The 27448-nt window shown below is 41.0% G+C and overlaps 1 protein-coding gene across 2 annotated transcripts in view; it reads left to right on the plus strand.

The window, feature by feature from the left end:
* The window catches only part of nes (lysophosphatidylcholine acyltransferase 3 protein nessy), a 478088-nt gene that overhangs the window by 176301 nt on the left and 274339 nt on the right, over window positions 1-27448 (plus strand). For both annotated transcript variants that reach the window (XM_067140683.2, XM_067140682.2), the window contains exon 4: window positions 23360-23475. In XM_067140683.2, coding sequence (XP_066996784.2) covers window positions 23360-23475 — 116 coding nt within the window. The remainder of the gene's footprint in view (window positions 1-23359; window positions 23476-27448) is intronic.

Genomic DNA, 27448 nt, shown 5'->3' on the forward strand with positions numbered 1-27448 from the left:
TAGTTGCAAATCGAGGATTGTGGCGGCATTTAGTAAATTCACAGAGGCTTGCAGACTGAACGCTGAATGGCATAACAGTCTATAATGATAATGTATGTATGTATGTATGTATGTATGTATGTATGTATGTATGTATGTATGTATGTATGTATGTATGTAATGATTTGTTTACTGGGGTAGTTAAGGTCTGTGAAAATGATTTTATACATGTCTATGAGGTTTGTGCTAATTATCAATGTAAAAGGTTTGATTTTAGTGATGATTCTAATGATTCTTTTTCACTGATGAATTGTATAACTCTAGAAAACTCACCTCGGTTCAGCAAGATTTTAAAGTTAGTGGATACACATGTTCAGAAGTAGTAGAAATAGTCAATTTATTTTCTGGTGAGGGTGGTGCTGGTGAAAAGCTAAAACTAGCTCTCATAAGTAAAACAATACCAGATAGGTGGGTATATATCACCGGTTTAATTGGCCCAGAAAAATTGAAGAACATTTTGATGGTACTTAAGTTTGTCTTAAGTATGTCTTAAGTATATTTCCATTGAATGCATGTACTTAAATAGGATTTTCAGTAATAGCAATAAAATGGAGAAATAACAGAAACGGATGCTGAGTAGATTTAATAAAAAAAGAACTTCTTGTATAATTCAACTATGATGAGAATTGTAAGGAATTTCTCAAAGTTTTGTTGAACTGTTACAAATTGCATCTTCAAATGACAAGTACTTGTGAAATGTTCATTTCAATGTAAAGACTAATGCATAATTAGTATGTAATAAATTAAGTACCTACTGTACATACAAGGTGTCCGGGTTAAATGTATAATAATATAAAATTTAATAACTTGAGAAGTAGTGGAGATATTTATTTGTGGTTTGTTTCTACAAGTAGGGTAACCCGAAATGTTTGTTTACATACCTAATAAACCTCGATATGTGCACCATTAGTGGTGCGACAGACATCTAATCGGTATTTCACTTCTCTCCAAGTGTTCTGCAGAATTGTATGCGTGACATTTGCGATAGCTGCATGAATGCGATGATGCAGATCTGGTAAATCACGAACTGGTGTCTGGTACACTTGATTCTTGACAAACCCCCACAGGAAAAAATCAAGTGGCATAATGTTGGGACTTCTAAGGGGCAAAGAAATTGATAGACTACCTCACCCAATCCAGCGATCTGGGAACTCACGATTCAAGAAATCCCTCACAATTTCCGCATAATGGCATGGTGCACTGTCTTTCTGAAAGATCACGTCACGAGGATGGTATGGCACAACATACTGCTCCAACATGTCTAGGTAACCTGTTCCATCAACTGTAGGCTCTGCGAAGAAGAATGGGCCAATAACCCTGTCCTTCAACAATCCACACCACACATTCACTTTTGGAGAGTCCCGTTCCAACTCTGTCACTACGTGGGGGGGGTTCAGATCCCCATATATGGCAATTGTGCTTGTTTACCATGCCAGAAATTAGAAATGTAGCCTCGTCCAAGAAACAGACCGAATCGAGGAATGCCTCATTTCCATCAATTTTTGCCAGAATTGTCTCCATAGCGGCCTGCCCTGAGGTTTGATTTTCTGACAAAGCTGCAGTTTGTATGCCCATAGGTGCAACCTTTTGTGGACGACATCGTGTACTGTTGAACGAGGTAACTGTAACTGCCTACTTGCTTGTCGAATTGACTTATGAGGGCTCTGCTTGAAGGACTCAATGGATTAAATCAACAGTAGCTTCTGAAACTGCGTGCTTGGCGTGGCGACCCAACATCGACAGCAAGTACCCATATTCTCGAAGGCGCCTGTCCAATTTCATGATTGTTACGTAAGTGGGAACGTCATCAGTTGGCAACAGTCCATACTCACGCCGAAATCTACGTTGTTCTAGTGTAACGGGTTTTATCTCCACGAGCGAAAGCACACGGAACACCTTCTGCTGTGAAGCCCACATGGTTACTGGTGCGCTTCTTATGAACAGTGCAGTTTTGTGGATGCGCATGTGGTACCACTGCCACCGCAAGCAAACACAGAAAACATTTTGAGTTACCCTAGTTGTAGAAACAAACTGCCTGTAAATATCTCCATTATTTCTCAAGTTATTGCATTTTATATATATTTTTTTTCTATGTGCTTTACGTCGCACCCACACAGATAGGTCTTACAGCGATGATGGGATAGGGAAGGCCTAGGAGTGGGAAGGAAGAGGCCATGGCCTTAATTAAGGTTCAACCCCAGCATTTGCCTGGTGTGAAAATGGGAAACCACGGAAAACCATCTTCAGGGCTGCCAACAGTGGGATTCGAACCCACTATCTCCCGGATGCAAGCTCACAGCTGCGTGACTCTAACCGCATGGCCAACTCGCCCGGTATTATATCTTTAACCTGGACACCTTGTATTTTACGGTGACGCTGTTGTATTATTACCGGTATTTATTTGTTAATATAACCCTGGTCTCTTCTCTTAATCATGGCTATGGTGCCGTAATTTAGTGCTATATGTCAAGGAAATGGAAGTGTTCCTTATTTGCTATCTGGAATCGAATGAGTGTTCCTTATTTGCCATCCGGAAATCTGGCAATTCTAACTAGAATACACACCACACTGTAAATGCCATACCTCACTAGAGATGTATCTGACCATTCATGTCATTGAGTAAAAGAAAATTATCATCAAAAATAGCCCTTCCTCAATGTGCAAATCGAGAATTATCCAATTCCTTGGATGATAGCTTTCTGCTTAGTTGAACTCGGTTTGTTTCCTGCTTGTGACACAAATTTAAGACCGATTTGTATTAGTAGAAGAGGTTGCATGCACTTTGTCATGGGAGCACTGCTGTGAAGGTAAAGTAGATTGAAATACCACTCTTTGTCATCTAGAAGTAGATTTCTGTAGCTTCTCACATCATGCCCCAGCAATGCCAAGATAATACCTAAAAAAAAAATGGCCACCCAAAACTCCTCTCCCATTTCCAGCTCCATCTAATTGTGGATACACAAATACATATTTCCTGATTGCATATGAATATTACAACTAAAGTTATCAGTATGGATGTTGACCATCTGTTATCAGCTCCTTGATTCTGACTGGTATTCCTGGCCACCCCCATAAAAAAAGTTCAAGACAGTTTATTAAATTAGTGATTAACCTCTGTCTACTGAAAGGTAAGTCATTTTCTATGATAAAATATGACCGGTCCTGCAGTGTAGGGGGCAACATATCTTCCTGTCACTCAGCGCCCTCGGGTTCAATTCCCGGCTGGGTCAGGGGTTTTTGATTGTAAATGAATTTTATCCCTGGCCTGAGGACTGGGTGTTTGTGTTGTCCTTAACGTTCCTTTCCTCACATTCAACAATCTGTACTTCTGCAATTCCAATTACACGCAGGTTCATATCAAATGGTACAAGTAGGGGCGAAAAATCTGTATAGATCAACCTCCTGAACAAAAGAAAGAAAAGAAAATGATAAAATATATTAAATCTATCTTGGCTATCTTGGCTCGAACATATGGTCCTGTGAATTTGATGAATATATTCAACAGGGGTGATTATTTATGAAAAAATATTCAATGCGAGAGTTGGAAATCAAACTGAGGGACATGAAACGGTGATTGGTAAATGTGAGGAAGATATTGAAGCTAATAGGAATGGGAAGCATTTGCTGGATTTCTTGGCTAGTATGGGATTAGCAGTTACAAATATCGTATTTACTCGCATATAACTTGCACCTTTATGACAAAAAATAAGTGTGAACATTTTCAGTGTGTGATATATGAGGGGATTTGTGCAAAAGATCGTATTCCCGAAGAAAAAAAAAAAAAACAACCCTGTAAAATGTGCATTCGGCTATTGAAACAAGACAACTGGCGCACTTACCCTATTCATTGTCACTGTCTTCAGTCTATGAGCTATTCTTGCGTGTATCATTCTGGTCACTATCCCATACTGCATCATTCTGACTTCTGTTCAATGCATTTGCAATGCCCACCTTCAAGAAACTCTTCACAATAATGTCTGTCGACACTATAACCCATACCCGCATAACCCAATCACACACATGTTCATCTGACGGCCTTTTTATTTTGCCTGTTTGCGTCAGCTCATGCTCCCCTCCTGCCATCCATTCGGCATAAAATTTATGTCTGTTGTCCTTGAAGGGCTTGTTGACGGAAACATCAAGGGCTGTAGACAATGTGTGAGTCCATCAGAAATTACAATGAGATCAGTTTTCATTTCCTGAAGATGTTGCTTTGTGTCTTCCACCAAATATCCACGGAAACTGTCCCACGCTAGCAATGCTGGGCATCGAAGCAGTGACCCTGGCCATGCTTCCCACACCATACGGACCCAGTCCTGGACAAGAGCTGTATCCATCCATCCTTCCTCTTGAACCCATACATGAATGCCTTTGGGAAAATTCACTTCAGGCACTATTCAATTTTTTTTAAGAACTTCTAGCTCTGTCTTATCCATCCTCCACTGTTCACTTTTTGAAAGGTTTTCACCCCTTTCATAAACCATTACTCTGGTTTTCTGTGGATTAACTTTTAGAATCCATTCTTTACAAATGAAGGGTACAGGGAAAGAAGAGGTTCATCAACCTTTCACTAACTTTTCAGTAAAAGAATATTAAAGTTCAAAATCTCGTAGAACCTGTTCTTTTACCTATTTTAAAATCCAGAAATTCACAAATCTTGTTACTGGTACCATACCACAGCAACGACAAATGACCTACGTTGGGCTACAGCAATATGGGACCATATGCCATGTTGCTGGAAGGTATGGGACCTTTTGGGTCAAGAGTCAAATGCCACCTCATCTGGAAAAACCAAAAAATGAATCCATACTGATGGGTGAACAAATGCCCTTCGGACCTTGCGAGGATCGACCGTACATCCCTCCATTCCTGTAATACAACATCCATCCTCCCAGGACCGCAGTGCATCCGGGCATAATAAAATAAGACTAACTTATAGGCATAACCGAATGGAGGAAACTGAAACACCTACAAGTTATTGAAAATACCAAATGGATAAATGGTAACTAAGATAAGTATAAATAACAAGATTGGGCGCCACCTGCAAAAACAATTACAGGAATAATTAACTCCGTAGAGCAACGTGCAACTCCCTCTCCCAAAGCGACAGTCATCAGGCTGACGAAGGTCCAGACTTACTTTATAACCTCACCTGTTGCTGTTTACCCCTGAAATTAAATTTGGGTAGCATGTCAGGTTCATTCTTACTCCACTGATAAAAGATTTACTACATGTTTCACTCAATGACTTTACTCCCAGAGTAATAAAAAATATAATTATGACGAACAACAATAATCATCACTTGATGAGACCCACTCATGTTTGCCGTTCTCAGACGGCAAATCTACAAACAACCTTAAAAAAAATAATCATCACTTGATGAGACCAACTCATGTTTGACATTTACAAAGGGCAAATATACACACAACTAAAAACCACCAACACAAAAAAAAAAAAAAAATTCATCACTTGATGAGACCAACTCGTGTTTGCCGTTTACAAAGGGCATATATACAAACAACTAAAAACCACCATCGAAAATGATTTTCACTATATATATTTTACAACATACCTCCAGGTAACAGTGCCACTGCTACAGAAGAAAATCCTTATCTAGAAAAGAAAAGTACCACGACTTTCTCTATGTACAGATGCACCCTTCTTCATGAAGAGCATCCCTAACCTTATTTACACACTTCTTCATCGGTGTCTTGAGTCATTGCCACACAGGTTAGTGTGTCGCCTCACGTTTCTCCAAATGAAAAAACTGCGTACTCGGCCGACGATTTCCGTTACCAAGAATTAGCTCTGTGCACAACCACACATCCACTTCAGAATGTAGATTCAGTATGCACCACCACATCTACTGTGCATTATCTCATAGAAGAATTATAATATAATTATTATACAGAGTTTCAGCGACAAATAAACACTTAGTAGTGTCTTTTACAGAATGGCCACCAGAAACTCGTTAGCATCAGCGATATCTAGAGTGCTCATTCCGTAATGGATACTGAAGAACAATAGAACAATGCATAGGAAACTGCGCAAAAGTAGCTCCTGCGCACCGGTCCGAATGAGTAACAGAATCAGAATCAGAATCAGAATGACTTGCCACACACTCATACATACTTATATAGGCTTGCTACATGTGGTTATAGCGTCCTGAAAAGTTTACTGGTAGCAACGCCCTCACAGGCACTTCTTCATGCATCACTCGGTCAACCTAACCTTGCTTAAAACAAAGCCCTCGTATTGGCTATCGAGCGTCTGATGTGACATAGAATGTCCACTCACGTACATCCACATTGATCAACTCCAATCTTCAGCCTATACTACCTGCCGTACCCCGGGTTTCCAAGCCACTTTGTTGCAACACTTTCAACTGACAAAGGAAATATACAGCAGTGTTTTTATGGAGGTTGCTTTACATCGCACCGACACAGATAGGTCTTATGGCAACGATGGGATAGGAAAGGGCTAGGAGTGGGAGGGAAGCAGCCGTGGCCTTAATTAAGGTACAGCCCCAGCATTTGCTTGGTTTGAAAATGGGAGACCACGGAAAACCATCTTCAGGGCTGCCGACAGTGGGGTTCGAACCCACTATCTTCCGAATACTGGATACTGGCCGAACTTAAGCGACTGCAGCTATCGAGCTCGGTGTACAGCAGGGTGCAATATGTCCTGAATAAATACATTTTCAAGATTAAGTAACTGAAGCTTTGGGATATGTACATTTATTGAATGAAAGCACAATTTATATGATTTGTGCACATTCCTTACACTTTCATCAACCTACATTTCAATATTTGTGTGGCATTTACGACTATGAAAAACTAAACACAAGAAATGAAACATATCACTGGGTTCTGCTCCTCCACAGAACTTTTGGGCTCATTTAGATAGTATTGTGTCAATGTTTGGTACTATAGTTTGCATACTGGCAAGTCGCAAAGCACATTTCAAGTTTATATTGGTGAACCTACTTCTGTGTCTAGATTTGCACATTTTCATTAATGAAAACATCTGTTCACGTAAACAAATTGATCCGAATATACTTAAAATATGTGCATTAATTTTGTGCAATCTAGGAAATCTCTCCCATGGAAAACTTACATAGAATTATGTCAAACTGTTTGTGTTTACAAACTTATCTTTCATTTGAGTATCACACTGTAAGTCAATCAGCTCTAGCTGCAGTTCTGGTCTAACATCCACCGAGAAGGGCGTAGTGAACTCCTGCAGATCATTTTCTAATGTCTGAATATCGTGAAACCTACTCTCACATTTGTTGTATGGCTACATCAAAACCTCTTTATATTCTTTTAATTGGTACCAGAATACTTTGGAGCTAGACATAACTCTGCAGTCAAAGTGGGAAAATGTGTTGTGCCTATCATGAACTGACTTTCCCACAGCAGTGCTTTTCGCTTGTAGGGAGGAATTAAAATCGTTGAGGTGGCTGGTGAAATCTGTTAGAAATGACAAATCTCATATCCATTTTCCATCGTTCAGTCCTTTACTGGTTCATTGCGCATTTCCATGAAGAGAGCTATTTCTTTCCACAGAGCATAGAAGCGATGTAAAACTTTTCCTCTACTTAACCACCGCATGTTCGTATAATGCTGAATATCATACTGACTTTCAATGTCACAAAGAAACCCTTGAAATTCTCTGTGGTTTGTTTCCCTTGAACCGGGCAAGTTGGCTGTGCGGTTAGGAGCGCGCAGATATGAGCTTGCATTTGATAGATAGTGGGTCTGAATCCCACTGTCGGCTGCCGTGAAGATGGTTTTCCAGGGTTTCCCATTTTTACACCAGGCAGTTAAGGCCACGCCGCTTTCTTCCAACTCCTAGCCCTTTCCTATACCATCGTCGCCATAAGACCTATCTGTGTCAGTGCGACGTAAAGCCACTAGCATTTCCCTTGATCTGATAAAGTTAGTTGTTTTAGTAATGACATCCATGACAGTTCCAAGTTGGATCTGCTTTGTACATAGATTTTCTTGGTGTATAATGCAGCACCGAAGCAGAAGATCAGGTTGAATGTTCATTTCTTTTAATTTGTTTTGGAGATGTCCTACAACTCCTGTGTCCTTCCCACAGCTGCGCCATCTGTTGCTATGGACACTATTTTTTCCCAAGGCAGGCCGAAACTCTCCACTAACACTTCAAGACTTGCAGATATATCAAAATCATTTGTTGTATGTTTCATTGGCACTATATCTAAAAGGTCCTCCCTGCCACAAAAGTCACTGTTTAAATCTCTGATAAAAATAGCAGGCTGGGAGATGTCATTAATATCAGTGTTGTCACACGGTGCCCCAGCTGCCAGAAGTATACATTCTTTCACAAGCGCACACTCACTGAAGGGTCTCAAATTATGCCCTATCTTGTAGCAGGTTCACTGCTAAAAAATAATGAAATACGTGCCGATACATAAATCACCTAAAGAACTTTATAAGACAAAGAGTTGAGTAGAATAATACGAAATTTACATGTGTTATTTCTAAGTTCGTTTAGCAGAGCTATCCTTTCCTGGCCTTCATATTTGTCATACTTGTTAACATGGTACAAGGAATAATGGCGCTGCAGATTACATTTTTTAATGTGATTCAATATTTTATTACATATTAAACATGTTGCTGTGTTATTTTCTTGAATTATTAAATACTCTTCTCAGGAAGGTTTGAAACTTCTTGGCATCGATGGCCTTTGCTGTGCCGAACTCCCTTCCATAGTAACTGCAACATGTACCGACTAGTCTTGAATGTTGTATGGTGTGAGGATAAAGGCGGAAAAACACTACTGTCACCTCATGGGATTTCATGTGTGTTGTGTCGCAGTCTTAGCTGTCCAAATGGTTACGCTATAACTCTGCGTCACTGGCCTTCAGGACACACTGATGAGCCCTTATTGAAGTGCCAATTTAATTAATAAGTAATCTATTCAAACATATAAAGAAGATTTTATGTTATTAAGGGCCTGTACTATGACTGACAGGTAAACAGCCAGATACGTAGGCTGCAGTTTTGCAAACTAGAAGTTAAATATTTTCTTGCGTACTACCAACGGATACACCAGTGTCTTAGAGGACGAATTGATAAAAGCGATGTGAGTATGGACGTCAGTCTCGAGAGTCTCGAGCGAGAGCATTGCCCATCACTAATATTTACGTTAACAAATTTCCCAACATTTACTTTAAATAGGACGCAGTCCTTCCAAACAAAGCAAAATTTACTGAAATTAAATATTAAAACTAACCTATCCCCTTTTGCAATATTAAAACACATTCACACTCATATAATTACACTGAAAATTCTGTACTCATCTATTTTGTTGACTTATCACCACCAGCCTTCCAGGAAAGGCGGTACCCCATTGTTTTAGCCAGCCATATCGAAAATGGTGCTTTCAATAAACAACCAGATCAGGCCTTGGGTCTCCATTCTCCTGGCATTGAAGTGGTGATCTTGTAGTCTCTGTCGCTGCTTTTTATGTTTGTGAGAAATGACTGACATACAACTTAGTATTGTATCATTTTGTGGTGGCCTGGTATTACATGTTGCTGGAAGCTGGGAGGTTCTATATCTCAGACTTTCCATAATTTATGCTCAGGAACGACAAGTGTGTGTTGCTCAAATGTATGTATCTTTACAACAAGTGTTAAAGTCTGTGAACACAGTATTACGAGGTACAATATCTGTGTGATTTTATAAGTGCTGATTTTGAGAATCGGCAAGTTGTGTTGATACAGAGACTGTGAAGGGTTCTTATATACATATATGTACATTGTTCAATGAACTAACTACAAATGATGGCTTAGTTCTCGCTTTCGTTTTCCTACTGTTTTCATTGTTGTTGTTGTTGTTGTTAATATGGAGTCTTCCAGCATTCTTTTGTTTGTGTATTATAAGTGTATTTTGGTGTGTTGATGAGGTGCTCATGCACGGATTTTATTGAGAATATAGTTAGATATTTTAGAATCAGTGGAGTTATTGATGAACCTAGGCGCAGTTCCTACCTATTTAGTCGTTTTCAGAAGGTTAGGTAAGGCCTGAAGCAGATGTATCAGTACGCAGCATTATATACACGCCCTGGTATATAAAGAATTATCATGCTCTATCTAAATTCGAGGGATCCATTCTGGTGAACTCTGGTGCCCATACTACGGACATTTTGATTAACTATTTTTATTAATTTAATTTATTTCAAGTATTTTATTTATTTATATATTTTTATGTTTATTAGTATATACAAACAATTACAATTGGCTGCCCGACGTGTGGCTGAATGATTGGTACATCTGTTAGGCTTATAAGCATGGGTGCACTTGTCAGGTGTGGATGGAATTCTACAAACTATGTCAGTGAAGTGTTTGATTTGTATTTTGGAGTATGAAGAAATATGTTTTAGCGAGTGGAGTATTATAAAATTAAGAAATAGAGAGATTGTTAAAGTTGTTGGTAGTATGAATTAGGATAAAAGAAGTCAAAAGAATTCCACCACACCAAGTCTATCTAATTTAAGTGAGAGTAGCGAAATGGCTAATAGTAGTGAAGATCAGTTGGCAACGATAGGTGAGGAACCAAGTAACCTGTCTCAGACTCAACATGTAGGAGATCAAGGGGCGACTTTAACTCTTGGTATGCTTCAATCGCTATTTGATCCGTTGATTAAAGATCTGAAGGGTGAATTTAACAGTAATAGTGATGTATTGTCTAGTAAAATCGATACAGTAATATGTTTGATGGATTGTCCAGTAAGATTGACGAGCGGGGTAAAGTGTTAAGGGAGGTATTTGATAAAGTAGAGAGTGAAATCGTTTATCAGAGAGATTTTCAGAATAGGGGGCATGATGAAAGTAAGAATGATGTGTCGGATGACTTAACTTTGTGCTAGTGGTGATGGTAATAGCAGTGTTGCAAACGATAATCTTACAGAAGTTTCTGAAATTGAAAGTGAAGTTCCTTGTGAAGTTGAGGAAGGTTGTTTAGTAAGTGAAGGGTTTTTACGGAGTATACATCAGAATGAGGATGTTTTTTGTTAATTTAAGTGTACGTGAGGAGATTAATGTTAGGTCGATTATGTGTGAAAATGGTGAATTTGAGATAAATGAAACTTCTAATAAGAGAGTCGAAAGTAACAGTGTTGTAGGCATGAAAGTGGTGCGAATGGGAGCTGATATGAAAGGTGGTGAAGATGGATTAATTGTTGGGTCATTAAGCAGTAATGATAGCAACTTCGAAGTGAATTATGATAATGATTTCAGTAATAGAGTGATCGTGAGTGAGAGAATGTGTTAATTATGACAGTTGTTCGTGAAGGGTTGTTTGAAGCAAATTGTATGTCAAGTTTTGTGCTTAAGGGGATTCATCGGAAGGGTAGCAAATTGTATGGTGACTCCAGATTTTAAGATTTTGTGAGTGTCAGAGATCATGTGGGTGTGTCGGGAATGTTTACTGAAAGTGACAATGAAAGTGTGCGTGAGATGAAAGAAAGGCTCTTCAAGCGTATGTGTTATGTTTTATTTAATGCTGAGAGTTGTGTGTGTAACCGCTACTTCAGTGGCTACACTAAATACAGAAAGGGAGGAAAGAAAGTGCAATTACACAGTACCAAAAACCACTACACTCTCAGTGAAACATCAGCTGAAACTGCGCGGATCTCCGCCGATAACGACACTAGTAAATATTAGTAGGGCCAACTAGATGACAATAAACCAGGAAGGTGGGAAGGAGCTGGGAACCTACCAAGGGCATGGAGATGGCTTAGGTTGCAGTTTCCGAAATAATCAACCGTGATCCTTAATTTTCAAAATATTATTTATAAATGGACTTTACAAATGAATTCTGAACAAATTCAGCCATGTGGAAGGTACCGACACACAACTTTAGTAAAATACAACTTACATGTTCTGCTGAGACACACCAATTATTAATACATGTTCCTTGATAATAGCTTCCTACAAGTTCAAAGAGTCAAGCCAATGAAAATGAAATGTCGTATGGCTTTTAGTGCCGGGATATCCCAGAACGGGTTCGGCTCGCCAGGTGCAGGTCTTTCTATGTGACACCCGTAGGCGACCTGCGCGTCGTGATGAGGATGAAATGATGATGAAGACAACACATACACCCAGCCCCCGTGCCATTGGAATTAACCAATTAAGGTTAAAATCCCCGACCCGGCCGGGAATCGAACACGGGACCCTCTGAACCGAAGGCCAGTACGCTGACCGTTCAGCCAACGAGTCGGACAATCAAGCCAATACAATATATCTAGATACCAAACAGTTTGTACAATATGATTTAGAAGGTAGGAATAAACATAATAATATGCAAGTGAAGTGAAACGTACCTTTCAAAACTCTGGCGTACATCAAGTGAGACGGAACTACTAGAGGCAAAACTCCAAGGTGAATATATAAAACTACAATTTACATGTTTAGCGATCAAGGTACGGGGAATGCCTCGAAAACAAACAGGCAAGCCCAGCTGAAAAGCTAAGGCATCAGAAATAATTGAGTGGCGAATCTAGGTGAGGTTAGGGCAGACTCCTATACGAAAAAGCAAGCAAACATTACAGGAAATTTAAGGTGGAACGGAAATCGAGAGTGCTTACCCCAAAGTGGCCCATCCCGGTAGCGAGACGACGTCAAAACTTCGGACAACCAGACAGACCACAGACAGACTACGAAATGCTCCCTCGCTCTCTTTAAAAGGGGAACTCTGGCCTTGGAGTAGCCAATCAGAACGCAGGGGCCCGCCTATCGCCACCCAGTTTCACCAATCGCAACTCTTACTTCAGTTGCGATGTTAAAATACTTTCTCGAATACATACGATCGCGAATCTTCCATTTCCAGAATAGTCAGGAAATACTTTCTAGAATACATAACCAACAAAAGGCAACACACCCTGTTCAAAAATTCATGTGACAACTTTCTGGACAGTTCCAGTAAATATAGAAATGAAATCTACTATTTACAAATACCATATGTTACCAAAATATTACACTGTACAGGTTAGGTCATTACATGGAATACAAATAAAACATTATATCACCACACTTCAGATCATACAGTAAGTACTACGGAAGGTTTACAAATAAAGTCTTCAATAAATACTTTCCACTTCCAATACATTCTACACTTGTGACAGTGTGAATGATTTGAATGACGTGCTGAATGATATCGATGTGGAATGTATGAAAAAGTATGTGATCTATTTGCTTGCATTAATTATGAGTTTGTGGAAGAGTAAATATAGTGAGATTCCTGTGCATTTTAGAAACAGGGATTTCTTTGTTATGAATGTTCTGAATGAAGGCTTGTGTGACTGGATGGGATGAATGTTTGTGTGTGAGATAGATTGTATTCGAGACGTAGTTAGATGTTATTTCGGTACGTATTCCTCGTCTATCGATGCTGATGTTAAGTTAAGTATATATTTAAAAAAATTTATATCAGGGACCGTATACTGTGGACAGTAGAATAGGCAAGTGCGCTTATCAGTTTCTAACTTCTGACAAGGTCCTTGGGACATACAATATCTATAGTCTTTGCAGATATAAGAGATAGGATCTGCACCTTGGATGTAAATATCATCAATTTTAATTTAGTGTACAGTAGTAAGAAGGGATTGTATTCAAGGATATATGAAACAATCAGTGTTGCTTGCATATAGCCATATTATTATCGTTATTATTTGTACAAATTGTATTTCGCGTGTGCAAATACAATGCGGTAGACGCAATGTATATATCTTTTTCACAGTAGTTTAAGTGTTCAGTTATGTCATTCTAGGGTTATTTATGAAGTTCTGTTTTATGGGGAATCATAATATGTTATATCATCGATTCACCAAGGGGGCGTTATGTGATAGTACATATATCATACCCTCACACTATATGTAGAAGTGAGAGATATTATTGTCAGTATTCGATTTATTATTATTATTATTATTATTATTATTATTATTATTATTATTATTATTATTATTATTATCTGCATTTCAATTGTATATTTTGTCATTAATATTTGTAAGCTGGGAGGTCTCCATATATGTAGTATGAGTAATTTGTTTTGACCATACGGCTGGGAAAACATTGCTATATTGGAACTTGGAAACTTTGCATGAGTCATGTATATATCCCAGTCTGATGAGATGAGCTTGTTGTTGTACTAGGAAAGTTCTATGACTCATGTGAAAGACCCCAGAGAGTTTGTTTATGTCTTGGGACCAAGAAGGAGTTCATGGCGTGGTCTTGACAAGAGGATCTACCATGATTGGCTGGCGAGGATCAATCCAGACTTATCATGTGAGAGGAAGGGGAATGCTGATGTCTATAAAGGTTGATCAAACGGCGGGAACCTAACACACTGTACGGGAATGAAGTAGTGCTGACGCAGTGTACCAGAATTAAGTAGTGCTAACACACGGTACGGGAATGAAGTAGTGCTCACACACTGTACGAGAAGGAAGTAGTGCTCACACACTGTACGGGAATGAAGTAGTGCACACACACTGTACGAGAAGGAAGTAGTGCACACACACTGTACGAGAAGGAAGTACTGCACACACACTGTACGAGAAGGAAGTAGTGCGAACACAGACGGGAGTGAAACTGGATATATGGTACTGGAGTGACACTGCTGCACTATACTGGACTGGAATTCAAACGTTTGTGGAACGTAGTCTTGTTTGTGGAACGTAGTATTTTTATGTTTGTGAGAAGTGACTGACATACAACTTAGTATTGTATCATTTTGTGGTGGCCTGGTATTACATGTTGCTGGAAGCTGGGAGGTGCTATATCTCAGACTTTCCATAATTTATGCTCAGGAACGACAAGTGTGTGTTGCTCAAATGTATGTATCTTTACAACAAGTGTTAAAGTCTGTGAACACTGTATTACGAGGTACAATATCTGTGTGATTTTATAAGTGCTTATTTTGAGAATTGGCAAGTCGTGTTGATACAGAGACTGTGAAGGGTTCTTATGTACATATATGTACATTGTTCAACGAACTAACTACAAATGATGGCTTAGTTCTCGCTTTCGTTTTCCCACTGTTTTCATTGTTGTTGTTTGTTGTAAATATGGAGTCTTCCAGCAATCTATTGTTTGTGTATTATAAGTGTATTTTGGTGTGTTGATGAGGTGCTCATGCACGGATTTTATTGAGAAAATAGTTAGATATTTTAGAATCAGTCGAGTTATTGATGAACCTAGGTGCAGTTCCTACCTATTTAGTCGTTTTCAGAAGGTTAGGTAAGGCCTGAAGCAGATGTACCAGTACGCAACATTATGTACACGCTCCGGGATATAAAGAATTATCATGCTCTATCTAAATTTGAGGGATCCATTCTGGTGAACTCTGGCGCCCATACTACAGACATTTTGTTTAATTATGTTTATTAATTTTATTACATTTTTGAGTAATTTTATTTATTTATATAATTTTCTGTATAATATTTTATTATTATTTATTAGTATTCAGAAAGAGTTACAATTACCACAAATTTAGACAAAGTAATTTATATTTTCAAGGGTATTCTAGTTGATTTCACGTGTTTAAATATGTAGTCAGACATTAAAGATAGTCTAAATATTTACTACAGACAACACTCAGACATTTTTAACCAGATTCTCAAGTCAGTGAATGATTCTTAAGGTGTTACCTAATTGGTGTTTTAATTGTATATGACGTGTAATTTTGAATTATATTCACTAAGGGACAATGACTTAAAAGCCAGAACAGGGCTTACCTTTCACAAATTGTTTTAATGTGTTTCTACTGAGCATTAACCATCCTTTTTTACTGTGATTTTATAATCAAATAGTACAAATATTCTATTAGTTAATTTAAGATTGACAAACAGAGATGTACATTTTAACTCACATTTTTTATGTTTAGTATAATAAGGAAGCCTAGTAATAGACAATCAAGATCGCAATGATTTAGGACGAGGTACAGGCTGATGATGCCCATAATACGGGGTGAAACATGTCCCAGCAAGGATTATGATTATAATGTATAAGTCATAATGTTCAAATGAATGTAATGTATTGAATAGGTGGAACAATTATTTAAAATAAATTTTAATATTTTAAGATTATACAGAAATTCAATACAGACCAATATTGAAATTTATTACCTGCAATAAAGCATCTATATGTGTAAATTTACATGTTCATATTTTCGTTAAGACCACGTGGACCTCGTGGATTAATATGAAATGTTTGTTTATGCCTATGTTGCTCTTTCGATGGAAGGAATTTTAGTTAATTAAATTTTGGAATGAGTCTTCCTAAAATTAGGATGCAGGGATTTTTTGTGTAAGTACGGTATTGTTAACAAAAAATAAAAATATAGGTGACAGTTTATGACTGATTTTGTTCTTTTCACCGCAATGGCTGCTCCATTGTGTATCACTTGTAGATTTTAACTTTTCAGATAAGGAAGAACCTTCGGCTGCAGTATCTGGTACTTTATTAATGAGAAACATCTATAACTCTGGCATTTGATGTAACACTTCCTTTTCCCACCTTCTAGTTGTTCAACTAATTTCCTGTAGCCTGCACCACTCAGACGTTCCCTGCTATACTATAAAACCATAGCGAGTAGAAGAGAAAGTGTGAGCTCTCAAGTTGTTTACCATTTGTCAGTATAGGGAGTGCAGTGACTCGTTCCCTAGAGGTAGCACCATTGCTGTTTGACAGATGGTCTGTAGTTGTAACATGTTCAGTAGTGGTTTTCTGTGAAGGCAGGAACCTAAGAGTTGCGTGTTATTGTTAAGTGGAAGTGAAGAGCATGTGATTTGGAGAACACACCCAAGATCACAGGAAAAGTAAACTCTCAAATCTTGTGTTTGTGTTCATCGTTGTGCCCCTATTGCATAATTGGGTTAAACCGGTTATTGTTTATGCAAGCTGAAATTCCACGCCTGGTCAAATTGTGTCATGTTTATTCCAGGTGGTCTTACAATTAGAGCAAATTGTTGCCAGAAGGATTTGTTTCACATCTAATGGAAGTAAGTCTAATAAAATGGTGTAGAAATGGGAAAGGCCCTTTTCATATGCTGTATACAGGGTGAAGCGTAATTCGCGCACTTGGGCGTCGCAGCGCGACTCCTCACATGCCAGCAATAAAAAAAAGTCTCTTACAAAATTTCGTCTTGCGAGTATATCCGGCAGAAAAACGACGTTGAAGAGTAGCAATCTGGCAACACTGTAACCACATGTAGGGTAACTACCTCTGTCAGCAGAAGTTAGTCGTACTGTACAGTTGGTGCAGTGGATAGAGTTTTGGGTTAGCATGCAGGAGGTCGAGTGGTCGATCCTGGGTTGAGGCGTATGTTTTTTTATTTCGTAAATGTAGTCCAGGTGGTGTGGTATCTGGCATCGTAATCATCAACAGCGATTGCAGTGGGTCCTCTAGAAACCATTTGCACTTACATACTACGATCCTAGAAATGGAAGAACAATCGTTTTCATTGGTCAGCTTTGAAACATGTTAACCCACTTATTCGCACCACTTCATCTACTAGATGTGTAACCTGTTTGTTTCAGCTGTCTATTTCTTATTAGTCTAACCAGGTATTTGTTGTTTCAGCGTTACAAAATGTTGTAAATGTAGGATACATGTGACCTCAGAAACGGTGTCTTACTGTATTACAGTAGATAATGTCAGATGGAAATTAGCAAATAAAAAATGCTCCTCAACCCAGGATTGAACCATCGACCTCCTGCATGCCAACCAAAAACTCTACCCACTGCACCAACTGTACGGCACGACAAAAACGTGCTGACAGCGGTAGTTACCCTACATATGGTTACAGTGTTGCCAGATTGCTACTCTTCAACGTCCGTTTTCTACCGGATTTACTCGCAAGACGAAATTTTGTAAGACACATTTTTTTATTGCTGGCATGTGAGGAGTCGCGCTGCGACGCCCGAGTGCGCGAATTACGCTTCACCCTGTATACAATTAAGTGCATCAGATATAATTTCCATGACAAAAGGCAAGTCTATTATAATAAGGCAGTTGCCGACTGTATAAATACTGTCACAGGTTTTTGAAATGGATGACTGCCATAAATTTGCAGGTTTGAAAGTTTACCACAAATTAACGTTTGCAAAATTGAATGATGTTCTATTCGGTATATTATATTTCATTGTGATCCGTATTGACAGTTAAGAGTTACAAAATACTTTAAGGTCCACCTAATCAATACTTAAGTATTAATATTTACTTAGTATCAATGCTTACTTACTAAGTTTTGATTGGGTTAACCTTAAATAACAAAATATTTTGTAATTTCGCGCGCGCGCGCACACACACACACACACACACACACACACACACCCTCCCGAGCTTACGACTTGCACAAGTACATGGATACACAATTGCACGGTTCGCGCGCTCTCTCTCTTAGTTTCTCACTTGTTCTCACACCACACAGTTTTACATTAACACACAAGGTAAACAGTTGTGTCACAAAGTCACACTCGTTAGCGCTGTCATGGTCCACAGCCTACATGTCAGTCTTGCGGCTTGGAATAGTATCCGCTGTTCACTCAGTCCGTCGAACTCCGCTGGCAGTCTTCACACATCGGGACCCAGTGTTCCCTTCGCGCTGCTCCAGAACACCCAAGGTTCTTCTCCAGCAGCCGGTCCCAAGAGACTCACACACATGACCTCAGGGAAACAGGAACGAGTCCTCGGCTCCAACAGACAGATACTCCATCTGGCTGACACCTCAGCCCAGGCTATCACCGGCTGCACTCTTCGCTAACTCACACTAGCAAACTCAATCTCACTCTCACTAACTCCAGGCTAGTCACTCCTCTCTTATATACCCGCGCCAGCCCTTCTAGAACAGTCCGGATGCTAGATGTATCCAGGAACCTCGCGAGATGGAAGACTCCAGATTAATTGTCTGGTAATTTCCCTCGTCCCATGCGGTGCAACCACAGACAGAAGAGAGAGGGGGCCAGTCTAGCACTTAAGTCTAGCTCGTGATTGGCGCCGTCGAAGCGTAAGCGGGTGGGCTGATACGGCGACGAGCCTGGCCCATAGAAAGTTGGCATGGCAAACGCTATAACCATTATATTGCCCTCTCCTTAAGGCAGCTCGTCCCGAGCTGCTCCACGATACAGTATCAGACGTTTATTTGGTTGGCCACCACCTTCCCATGAGGGATCCGCTGGGTCCGGTTGACAGTGTTCTCGTTCCCGGTGGTAATGATCCACAAGTCCTCGCATGGCAGCTGGAACTTTGGTGGTTTTCCTTTCGTCCACACCCGCGTCTACTTTCAGGGCTAGAGCGCCTTCGTAGTCCTCTGGTGTGATGCCCGGAACTTGTTTGCTCATCCCAGATTTAGCCCTGCTGAATTTCCTCCTCTTCTTTCAGTGGTGCGGAATTCGATGTTCATACTGGCACGCAGGGAACAAGTGTTCTGGTTGGGTGGCATCCTCGTTCGTTGGTCATCAGTTCTTCTTCCATTGGTGCTCCGTCTCCTAGTAGGGGTCCCTCCAGCCGTGCCGTTGCAATCACTGCCTCTGTCTCAAGGGCTATCATCAGAGCCTCTCCGTAGTTCAGTTTACTGCCAATCGTCCTCCCTGGATGGATCTCAGCGCCACGTAGTTTATCACAGGCGTCAGCCGCCTCGAGCCTGGTGTCACCTCGGCATAACCCTTCCACAATCACGTCGCCTAGTTGCTCAATCTCGGCGTTGAATACCCGCGGCGTTATACCAGTGCACTGAGTTCTCTCCTGCGTTAGGACTTCTTAGGTGGCTCTCGGTTAGTGGACACCGAGCGCACGTCGAGCATACCCATAACCTCCTCATAGGTCGAACTTGTCTGGGGGCTGCGTTGTACTGTCATCTTCTGTACACATAGTCCAGCGATCGGATATTCGGCCCTCTTCTTGGATAAAAACAGATCAGATGTAAGGCTTTTCAGGCGTTTGCTCTATTATCCAGCGTTTTGTCTTAGGTCTGACACTAGACTCATCAGAGTGGGATGTGTCAGACCCTACCCACTGACGCTGGGGTAGACTCTACCCACTAATGCTGGGGTGTATGCAGGTGAACTTATCAGAAGCCCATTATAAGAGGCACAGTCTGATAACTGCATACGGGAGATTAAATCTCCACAATGGAATTATTGCTCGCCTAGCAATTCCAAATGGAAAATTCTAAGTTCTCATGGAGGGAATTAGATATTTTTCACCAATAGAGCATGTCAAGAACTGATCAGATGTAAGGCTTTTCAGGCGTTTGCTCTATTAACCAGCGTTTTGTCTTAGCTAAATGCTGGTTAATAGAGCAAACGCCTGAAAAGCCTTACATCTGATGTGTTTTTGACATGCGCTATTGGTGAAAACTATTCAATTCCCTCCATGGGAACTTAGAATTTTCCACTCTTCTTGGATGTCAATCCGGTCTCGAACTGGGTCCAGCATGTTCTCTTGGAAGTAATCTTGTTGTCTCGCGGGGTTTCCAACTTCCCGATGGTGGAACCGCCATCGCTGCTAGCAGGATTCATTCGCGTCTCCACAGCCATCATTTTTGCACGCAGGGCACTCACTTCCACTGCTGGGCCTCGAACTCCGGACTCCACAACCACGAGCATCTCTTCGGACCCCTTCTCATCCAGTTCGTTGTCGTCCCACACATTGTCATTGTCAACCTCAGTTTTGAGAAAGCGCACTTCGTCTTCACCCCTTAACTGCTCACTCTTCCGTTCACTTAAGTTTTCAGTTGGTCTGGGTTAGATGTCCGTTCAGATCTCAGTTCACTAATGAGTTCGTCATAGCCAGATAAGATTTTATTTTCAAGTTCACTAAACTTAGAAAAATCTGGAGCTGTTCGGAATTCATTTCACTTGAAGAAATTTCTGCTGACTACAAAATACGCTACCAGGTACTTGATTCTGACACCAGTTTTAACGTAAGAGGTTATCCACTAGTTTGTCACACTTTTCCATCCCACTTCTGACGCCAATTGTTACGTGTTAGCGGGGTAAATAAATGAGTACAGAACCTGGTGGCATCCTGTTTCTAAGATTTATTAACTAAGCACTACAATTACACGTTTACACACATGCACGCGCGCGCACACACACACACACACACGTACGTGCGCGCGTGCTATTGCCAAGCTTACAACTTGCACAAGTACACGAATACACACTTACACGGTTTGCACACTCTCTCTCTCTCTCTGTTTCTCACTTGTTCTCACACCACACAGTTTCACATTAACACACAAGGTAAACGGTTGTGTCACAAAGTCACACTCGTTAGCGCTGTCACGGTCCACAGCCTACATGTCAGTCTTGCGGCTTGGAATAGTATCCGCTGTTCACTCAATCCGTCGAACTCCGCTCGCAGTCTGCACACATCGGGACCCAGTGTTCCCTTCGCGCTGCTCCAGAACACCCAAGGTTCTTCTCCAGCAGCCGGCCCCAAGAGACTCACACACATGACCTCAGGGAAACAGGAACATGTCCTCGGCTCCAACAGACAGATACTCCATCTGGCTGACACCTCAGCCCAGACTATCACCGGCTGCACTCTTCGCTAACTCACACCAACAAACTCAATCTCACTCTCACTAACTCCAGGCTAGTCACTCCTCTCTTATATACCCGCGCCAGCCCTTCTAGAACAGTCTGGATGCTAGATGTATCCAGGAACCTCGCGAGATGGAAGACTCCAGATTAATTGTCTGGTAATTTCCCTTGTCCCATGCGGTGCAACCACAGACAGAAGAGAGAGGGGACCAGTCTAGCACTTAAGTCTTGCTCGTGATTGGCGCCATCGAAGCGTAAGCGTGTGGGCTGATATGGTGATGAGCCTGGCCCATAGCAAGTTGGCAAGGCAAACGCTATAACCATTACATTATTCTGAATTGACACGTGTTGCGGTCTATTTATATTCCATCAGAACTTTCCCTGTCATCAGGTGGTAATTGCGAGCCCAAATCTGAATTGCCATTGACATCATTCTTCATTGAAATGAGAACACCGACGAAGAAGATAGAAGAGACAAATAAGGCTGTAGTAACAAAAGTGTAGAATGAAATATGGGAAGCACTAGATTTTACAGGGAACATGGATCACCTCTTACCCAACTGGGAGACCAAATTAGGCCTATTTACTATTGATAGCCACATTCTTGCCAAGGAGGGTTTGATTTATTATCTAGGAGGATGCATAATACGCAACAAAATCAAGGTCACAAAATGTCTTGTATGTGTCAGCCTGCTTCTCGGAAAGCCTACAGAAGAAATACTTGCTCCAGCCCTCATATTTATTAGGGACTAACATATAACAACAACTTCTCTGGCGAGACCTCGTGTTTACAGTGCACTATTTCTTCTACTGTGGGCTAGAACAAACTTTTTACTTTCATTGACTTGTCTGTCTCAGTCTCACCATTGGCTTTGACAATATGAAAGTGACACGAGGTTTGAGCAATGCTGGTAACGCCATTCTTTATTCGGCCAGGTCCTGTTATGAATGGTGTGAAAATGTCGCTGATGGGGTTAGTTGGTGTGTTCATTTCAGTGGGCTTGCTTGGTGAGGAGAGCAAGGGGAAACTACGTCACTCTTCATTACTCTTGTACACCTCTTGAGTAATGCCTAAGCCATCTATGACAGCTGATGGAAGAGATGTTGAGGATCCGGTCAGCCTTTGAGCTGACTACTCAACATAAACAATAACACTTTACTGGCTCATCCTTCAGGAGCAGTTTTTAATGTGCTTGTGCAAGTTGAAAATGTAGTAGAACACAAAATCTCATGTGAACATAATCTGTGGGATGATATATTTTATGAGTGTTTGAACAGTTTATGCAGTATCACAGTTGATTCCAATGAATTAAGGTGCTAAGATGACCATGCAGTGGACATTATTCTTAAACATGTTTTACGTTAACTGAAGTGTCAATTTTATTTTGTAACATGACAGTTTAGAAAGGAACTGAAATTTTCTAAGACCACAAAGTCCACCCCGAAGCTATCTAAACTACCCAACAACTGACTTTTGGAATGGTAAGCAAAAGCATAATATTGTCTTTTATTCTTATTCTAGCTTGTAAGCCCAAGCTCAGTTATTGGAGAAAATGCTGCCTAGCAGTGGGACCGGTGAACTAGGAGAAAGATCACACTTTCTCTTTTACTCACTATGATGTATATATTTATGTTAAGTAATATAAGTGAATGAGAATTTCTTGTATATTGTTCATCATAGGAATAAAGATATATTTTCATTTGGGTCATACAAGTGTTATGGATTATATGTTGCAGGTTATTACATGACTGGCACTGAGACATATGATATTAAGTGGAGTATGCCACAATGTGTTCTAACATTACGATTAATTGGTCTTGCTTTCGATGTCTATGATGGCAGGAAGCCTATTGTAAGTACTATTAAGAAAAACATTCTTTTTATATTGATTTGATATACCGGGTGGTCCACTAGCCCCTTGCAATCCAGTTTTATGCATCCCTTCACATTTACTACAATTCTGAAAGATATCGGTCCCTCTCCCTGAACCAGGATAATATAACAAGATGTATGTTTACGGGCTAGAAGACAGCAGGAATCGTGAGTGTCACTATTAATTCATTATGGGTACCTCAAATGAACCCGTGAAACGAGTACAGATATGCAGAACACATACTTTAAAACAGGAGATGGACGCACAGACCGGGAGCATGTTACTGTATAGGGTGAGAATTGTACGCCGTAGGTCAAGTGTCGCAATAGCTCACATGACAAGCGGGCAGGGAGATATGTGATAGAGGACAGTGTCGAAGTAGTAGGTTCGAATCCTATATAAGAATTTTTTTTAACAGCCAGTTGCCTGGGTTGTGGTAAGGTAGCTTCCAAGGACTGATTTGTTTATTTGACCCTGTAAAAACCTTATGTATCGTTGCATTTGGTATGGTGCTGGGTTGGATGAGGATTAGGAGATGATGGTCTGTAGCCAGTTAGTTACATCGTACATGTTCGAAGCTTTGTAGACCACAGGTAGGACAAAGTATGCCCCATTGGAACGATCAAAAGATGTGATGGCAGGTAAGTATGTAGCTGCGCGAACCCCCCTCCTTCAAAGCAACTCACAACACAAAGTTTATTCACTGCCTCGAGACGTATTCCATCGACGAGTATGTGGATATGTTACTTATCTATGGAGAAGCTAGACAGAATGCATACCAGGCACAGCACCTGTACCAAGAACGCTACCCGGATGGACGACAACCGACGGGCATGACATTTAGAAGTTGAAATACGCCTGTGGGATACTGCATCCCTGGGAAGGACATGGCCTGTTCGAGATCACCCCGTAACGTCTGCTGACAATGAAGAGGTCGTGTTCGATGCTATCCAGCGTAACCCCCATACTAGCATATGGGCCGCTGCACAGGAGACGAACATCAGCCGAGCGTCTGTTATGCGGATATTGCACACCCACCAGTTTCATCCGTACCATCTGCACTTACACCAGGAGCTCCATGGTCATGATTTCGATGCCTGGGTGGTGTTCTGTCAATGGATCCTACAGCATGTCGACACTGATCCTGCTTTTCTAGCGATTCTCTTATTTACGGACGAAGCACAATTCCACAACAATGGAAGCAATACTCGCCATAATATGCATTACTGGAGTATGGATAATCCCCATTGGGTGCGACAGATAGCTTGTCAGGTACAGTGGGGCATGAATGTATGGCGTGGAATCATGGGTGATCATCTCATCAGTACCCATTTCTTTGAGGGCCAACGCTATCTGCAGTTTCTCCAAGATGAACTACCACCGTTTTTGGAACATGTGCCACTCTTTGACTGCTGCAGGATGTGGTTTCAACATGATGGAGCTCCACTGCACGCGGCAGTGGTCGTCTGGAACCATCTCTGTGCGATGTATCCTTATAGGACCTGTCCTCTGGGCTGCCAGATCGCCCGATCTTACGCACCTGGATTTTTCTGTGGGGCCATGTAAAACAACTGGTGTATGCATAGGAGCCGGCCAGTCCTTGTCACCATAGACAGCTCATCACCGAGGCATGCCGATCCGTTTCACCAGAGATGTTGCAACAGGTCAGATCGTCCTTACAACATCGCACGCAGCTCTGTATTGACCACAGAGGTCGTCGGTTTGAGCAGGTGCTGCGTTAAATGACGTAGATAACTGAAATCCTGTCACATGTTTCCTAGCATCTGTCAACCCAGCTCCATACCAACGGCTCTTTTCTGGGTCAAATAAACAAAACAGTCCGTGGAAGCTATCAAGTATGCAACCTTACAACATCCCAGACAACTGGCTGTTAAAATAAATTCTTATGTGGGATTCGAACCTCCTACCTCGAGCACTGCCCATTATCACATACCTCCCCGCCCGCTTGCCATGTGAGCTACTGCGACATTTGACCTACGGCGCCCACTTCCCAGCCTATACAGTACCATGCTCCCAGTCTGTGCATGGACCTCGTGTTTTAAAGGGAGTGTTTTGCATATCTCTGCTAATTTCACGGGTTCATTTAAGGTACCCATAATGAATTAATACTGGCGCTCACGATTCCTGCTGTCTTCTAGCCTGTAAACACACATCTCGTTATATTACCCCGGTTTACGGAGAGGGACCAATGTTTTTCAGAATTGTAGTAAATGTGAAGGGATGTATAAACCTGGATCACGAGGGGTTGGTGGACCACCTGGTAGTTTGCTCATTGCTTTCTTGTATATAAAAATTCTAAGTGGGTGGATGAGTGTGTGCCTGCTTGCATGTTTGCTTACGGCTCTGAGCATGATTTCAAGTATCTTCGGTTATTCAAACCAACACATTTTGTTAGGCAGTACCTTTTTGTGTTTATGGTGGTTTGAATAATCCTCACATAGATGGTTGGCATGTAGTGAAATTTAATACAGCAGGCTGTATATTGTTGAATTTTTTGACATGTTGAAGAACTCCTATCACAGCAAATTTCTGCCTTTTTGGAGTTTCTTTGAGACCATCAGTGGTAAATTTTATGGACAACAACAACAATAATAATAATTGTACCAGAGGTACACCCGCACCGCACATTTATTTTAAGCGCCTTAGATAGGGTCATCCAGCCGTTGCCCTCCGAGAGCGTGCCCGCACTCGGGGAGTACTGGGCAGTCAGACTAGTGCTCCTTCCCCTACCACCACTACAGTGTGGCAGCGAGGAGACCTGAGACAGACGATGTTCGGACCCCGCTGACTAAGTACGTATGTACAGTCGTGTGTCCGACGGCTTTTGCGGGTTTGTTGACATGATATTGATTGGGCTGTTTTGCCATAACAAATATACCACATATGCGAATCGATAGGTACTCCGGTGCATGGAATATGCAGGAAACGAAATCAAGTGTTAATACAGTAATACAGTAAAGTGATTTATTTTTACCGAGCTCAGAACATTTTAAGCAAGCCTCGGACCTATGGGAGTAATGGAGTCCCACTCCCATTTGACAGGCGAGGGACTCCTTGGAAACAACTTGGCGAACGAAATGGAATTCGATGGGAGCTATCAATATTAATGGGGCTTATGGAAGAAAGAAAATAGAACTGGCTGAGTCAGCAAAGAGGATGCATCTGGATGTGCTAGGAGTAAGTGATATTCAGGTAAGGGGAGATAACGAGGAAGAGATAGGAGATTATAAAGTGTACTTGACGGATGTTAGAAAGGGAAGGGCAGAGTCTGGGGTAGGGCTCTTTATCAGGAATACCATTGCACGCAACATAGTTTCTGTTAGGCATGTAAATGAGTGAATGATGTGGGTAGATTTGTCAGTTGGAGGAATTAGGACTGGAATTGTGTCTGTGTATTCACCATGTGAGGAAGCAGATGACGATGAAGTTGACAAGTTTTATGAAGCATTGAGTGACATCGTGGTCAGGGTCAACAGCAAGGATAGAATAGTCCTAATGGGCGATTTCAATGTGAGAGTTGGGAATAGAACTGAAGGATACAAAAAGGTGATTGGTAAATGTGGGGAAGATATGGAAGCTAATGGGAATGGGAAGCGTTTGCTGGACTTCTGTGCTAGTATGGGTTTAGCTGTTATGAATACATTCTTCAAGCATAAGGCAGGGAAGCAGGCTACACATGGGAAGCTAGGGGTACCAGATCCATAATAGACTCTATCTTAACAGACTTCGAATTCAGGAAATCTGTTAGGAAAGTACGAGTTTTCCGGGGATTTTTCGATGATACAGACCACTATCTGATCTGTAGTGAACTTAGTATCTCTAGGCCTAGGGTAGAGAAAGTGAAATCTGTCTGCAAATGAATAAGGGTAGAAAATCTGCAGGATGAGGAAATTAAACAGCAGTACATGAATATGATTAGTGAGAAGCTTCG

The sequence above is a fragment of the Anabrus simplex genome, chromosome 2 (assembly GCF_040414725.1).
Source record: "Anabrus simplex isolate iqAnaSimp1 chromosome 2, ASM4041472v1, whole genome shotgun sequence".
NCBI lineage: Eukaryota > Metazoa > Arthropoda > Insecta > Orthoptera > Tettigoniidae > Anabrus > Anabrus simplex.